Genomic DNA, 3762 nt, shown 5'->3' with positions numbered 1-3762 from the left:
AGACACAAGAACTACAGCAGTGTGGATGTGATTTAGAATTATAGAGCCAATTGAATTTGGTTGAAGCTCACACTTTGCATTGTAGACTTAAAAAAGATTCGAATGTATTGTACGTACTAGTTTCTACAACTGATTAAATTTTAGAAACGACGCCTTTTAGCACAACACAACAATAGAAACTTAGGAGAGAGCAAAATATGTAGTAGATCGTCTGACATCGCATAGTCGGACCGAGCGCATCACTGCGGTGTGCTCCATACATGCCGGCATGACCCATGCATCGAGGATTTAGTGCGCCGCGATTGTATAAGCCTATAATTTCGAAATAAAACTAATCAAACGGCTGATCCGCATCCGCTTGCGGGATTATAACCGGATAACGCCTAGCGAGGGCCATTAAAAGTAGATTTCGCGATTAATCCCTGCCACGCAAATCAGATCTGCCACGTAGGCGGCAACCGCGTGTACCCAGGAACCCGGCGTGCGCATAGCTCACACGCAAACGAACCAGCAAAAGAAGAAAAAAAAGGGGAGCCAACGCTCCAAGCCGCCTCCTCCGCGAGGGGATAAAAGCCGCCCCGTCCCGGCGTCACGCGCACAGAGCAGAGAAGAACGGCCACTTAGCAGTAGCCAAGCCACCCACGACCACGCCCACGCCGACGCCGACGGAACCGCCACTGCAAAACTGCCAGAACGTCCGCAGCGCCGATGGCGTGTTGGCGGAAGAAGGTCGTGTTCCGGGCGCGCCGTGCGTGGGCCGCCGTCTCCGGCCGCCTCCTCCGCGGCAGCAAGTCCGGTCAGTCTCCCTCCCCGCACCCCTCTCCAACTCAACCACTGTCCAGGCGTATGTTCGTCTAGAAAAAAACGGTGATGATTTCCGGTTGGTTTCTTGATTGGAAGCGCTAGATGGCCAAGATTTTCTCTCCATTTTGCTTCCTTCGGTGTTCCTGAAATGAAAGAATAAACAGATGAAATGTGGGTCTGGAAAAACGCAGGTCATGGTCCTGCCTTTTAGAGGTGTTGGGACGTCTAGATGCATGTTTGGCAGCAAATTTCGATTTCACGGGAATGATTGATTTCTTGGGCCCCTTTATTTGTTCGTCGCTAGGAAAGTTGTTTTTCTTTCTCTCTTAGTAACGATATGTGTTGGCTATTCCTTATTTGCTTCTTCGCCTAAAGGGATACAAAGAGAAAAAATATGAGAAATTTCTGCACTCAGAAGAAAATCAAAATTTGTTTAGCTGCCTTTCTTTTTAGAGGAAAATTTGTTTATCTGTCGGTACAAAGATCTGGTGGGCAGAAGTACAATACAGTCCAGATTTACGACTATACAGAAAAACATGACAATTTACCTGTAATTCTACATTTTCACTTCTTTCTGTAAGCTGGTTTGTTCGTCTTTATACTGCACCAAACATCATTTTGAATAGATTGTGGTGTGAACAAGGTGTGATATGGATTGTCGAGGGGAAGAGGCCGAAAGTTCAGCCCGTCTGTTATTAGAAGAAAATCGGTAAATAGGTCCCCAACATACAGACCAAAGAACATGAGATAATGCTTGTATTGCTAGGTAGTACTATTATCTCCGGAATTAAGTGCAGTAAATTCGATCTCCGGGATCTCGTTGTGTAGCCGCGGCAGTAGTACTAACATTTACTACTGCAAGATCTCGATTTCAATATAGCGCGCTGTGATGAGCTACGCATGGCATGGTTTGCAGGATTCTAGCTTAAATTCGTGTGGGATTCGTGGAGGCTTTCTGTGTTTCAAACCATAGGATTTTGCAAGAATTTCACATGAAGCACATACACGTTGGAAAATTCGTATGCTCCAAACACCAAGGGGCCTCATTGATCATCCATCAGATTTTTCCTTTTTGCAATCTTTAGGACCACTCAGATCGATCTCTCATACCTTGTACGGATTTCCTGCTGGACCAGTAGGCCTTTTCCATCTCTTATGGCCTTATGGGAGAGGCCTCCTATTTGTCTCTGTCCGTCCATTTGGTTGGATTGAAGTAAATTGTGGTGACTTTTCATCAGTAGGGATGGAGCAGAAGCTCCTGTTGCTATCAGCCTAGATAGCAATACATACTTTTGTATAGCATTGTTTGATTGAAACTGAGACGTCAATGTACCTTGTGTTAGAGATGATTTTTTTACAAGAACACGTCTGAAACTTGTCTCAAAAGAAGAGAAAAGTAAAGTAAAAAAGCTTATCTGAAACTGAATCTGCGCACTGTGATGCAGGCAGCGGCGGGATACTGAAGCTCCACGAGGACGTGCAGACCTGCGGGTACCAGGACGTGCAGGTCATGTTCGACATGCTCACCTCTGAGCTGGAGGCGGCGCACGCCCGCAACCGCAAGCAGCCTCCATCGCCCCCGCCGGCGGCATGGTCCAGCCGCTTGTCGTTGTCCTCCTCCGCCTGACCGAGGACAGCACAGTAGAGAAGAAGACCATTCGTTGCAGTGCATGGCACTCAGGAAGAACGTCACCATGTTAGTTTTACAAGTTACTGCCTGTGCATCAGGCGTCCATCCCCCTGCTCTTCTTCTACCCGGCCAAAGAGCGAAAGACCGCCCTGTTGATGGTGTGTAAATAGAGGCGGTGTCTGAAGTTTTTGCCGGCCGGGAGGAAGAGGGAGGCAAGAGGGGTTTCATTTCTATTGCTGTCATTTTCTTGTCAGATTTTGCGCGGTTTTCACATGTTGTGCGTGCGTTTGGAAGAAATCGAGACTTGTTTGTTCGCATAATGTCATTTTCTTGTCATTTTCACCTCTTTTGCATCATTGTTGATTCATTCAAGGCTTCGTTTATCTGTATATAAAGAGAAAGAGAGTGGAGTTGCGAACGTCAGGAAAAAAAATCTGTAGAAAGCTTATAAACCTCCATGTTTGTAGTATTATTGGCCATGTATGGAAATATTTCTCCTATGAAACTACTGGTACCGATCTATGTTTCACTCGCAACTACTCCCTCCGTTCCTAAATATTTGTCTTTCTAAACATTTCAAATGACTACTACATACGGATGTATGTAGACATATTTTAGAGTGTAGATTCACTCATTTTGCTCCGTATGTAGTCACTTGTTGAAATGACTAGAAAGACAAGTATTTAGGAACGGAGGGAGTACAAGATTATAGAGGTAATTGTGAGAGCTACACTTTTTTTGACGGGGAAACGCAGTAAGCAATGAGCTATCGACGCCTTTGCCATCCTTCGGTATGTCATTTGCTTCCCTTTCCTCCTTCTGTATGTTGCAGAAGCGATACGTTGAGTTTTAGATTGACCCAGTCCGGACCCACAAACTTGCGGTTTTTTTTTAAACATACTAACTTTATTCAATCGAAATAACTGATACATTGTTTAAGAGGAAGGGTTCAATTTCATTCAATGGCTCCTCAAACCAATTAACAGTATCAGAAAATCTAGCCAACCAAGCAAGTTCATGAGCTACTTTATTTGCCTCTCTATTACAATGTTCAAACTTGGACACAGAAAAATCAGAAGCAACAAAATAACAATCATCCAAAATTGCCGCCGCCACTCCTGCCGAGCGTCCTCCATTATTCATAGTCTCGATGAACTCCAAGTTATCAAAATTGATATAGGATTGGTTTTAGGCTGAAACACAATCTGGTAATGAACATGAACCTAATGAAAATATTAATAATGATGTTCATGATGATGCTCAACCTAGTAATGATAATGATGTAGAAGTTGAACCTGCTATTGATCTTGATAACCCACAATCAAAGA

General features: G+C 44.4%; 1 protein-coding gene across 1 annotated transcript; it reads left to right on the top strand.

Moving 5' to 3' along the window:
• The first annotated feature begins 586 nt into the window (after window positions 1-586).
• Window positions 587-2776, top strand: LOC119332041. The gene is made up of 2 exons (XM_037605221.1): window positions 587-796; window positions 2250-2776. Exons 1-2 carry the CDS (start codon window positions 709-711, stop codon window positions 2429-2431), a joined length of 270 nt encoding a protein of 89 aa, XP_037461118.1. The 5' UTR covers window positions 587-708; the 3' UTR covers window positions 2432-2776.
• Window positions 2777-3762: the final 986 nt, after the last annotated feature.

The sequence above is a fragment of the Triticum dicoccoides genome, chromosome 7A (genome assembly GCF_002162155.2).
Source record: "Triticum dicoccoides isolate Atlit2015 ecotype Zavitan chromosome 7A, WEW_v2.0, whole genome shotgun sequence".
Classification (NCBI taxonomy): domain Eukaryota; kingdom Viridiplantae; phylum Streptophyta; class Magnoliopsida; order Poales; family Poaceae; genus Triticum; species Triticum dicoccoides.
The sequence above is the reverse complement of the archived record's forward strand: the minus strand, read 5'-3'. Positions and strand labels throughout refer to the sequence as shown.

Excerpts from the sequence above, each read along its gene's own strand:
- LOC119332041 (XM_037605221.1), top strand. The coding sequence starts at position 709 with ATGGCGTGTTGGCGGAAGAAGGTCGTGTTCCGGGCGCGCCGTGCGTGG. Across the intron at positions 797-2,249 it reads CCTCCGCGGCAGCAAGTCCG|GCAGCGGCGGGATACTGAAG; the intron begins GTCAGTCTCCCT and ends ACTGTGATGCAG.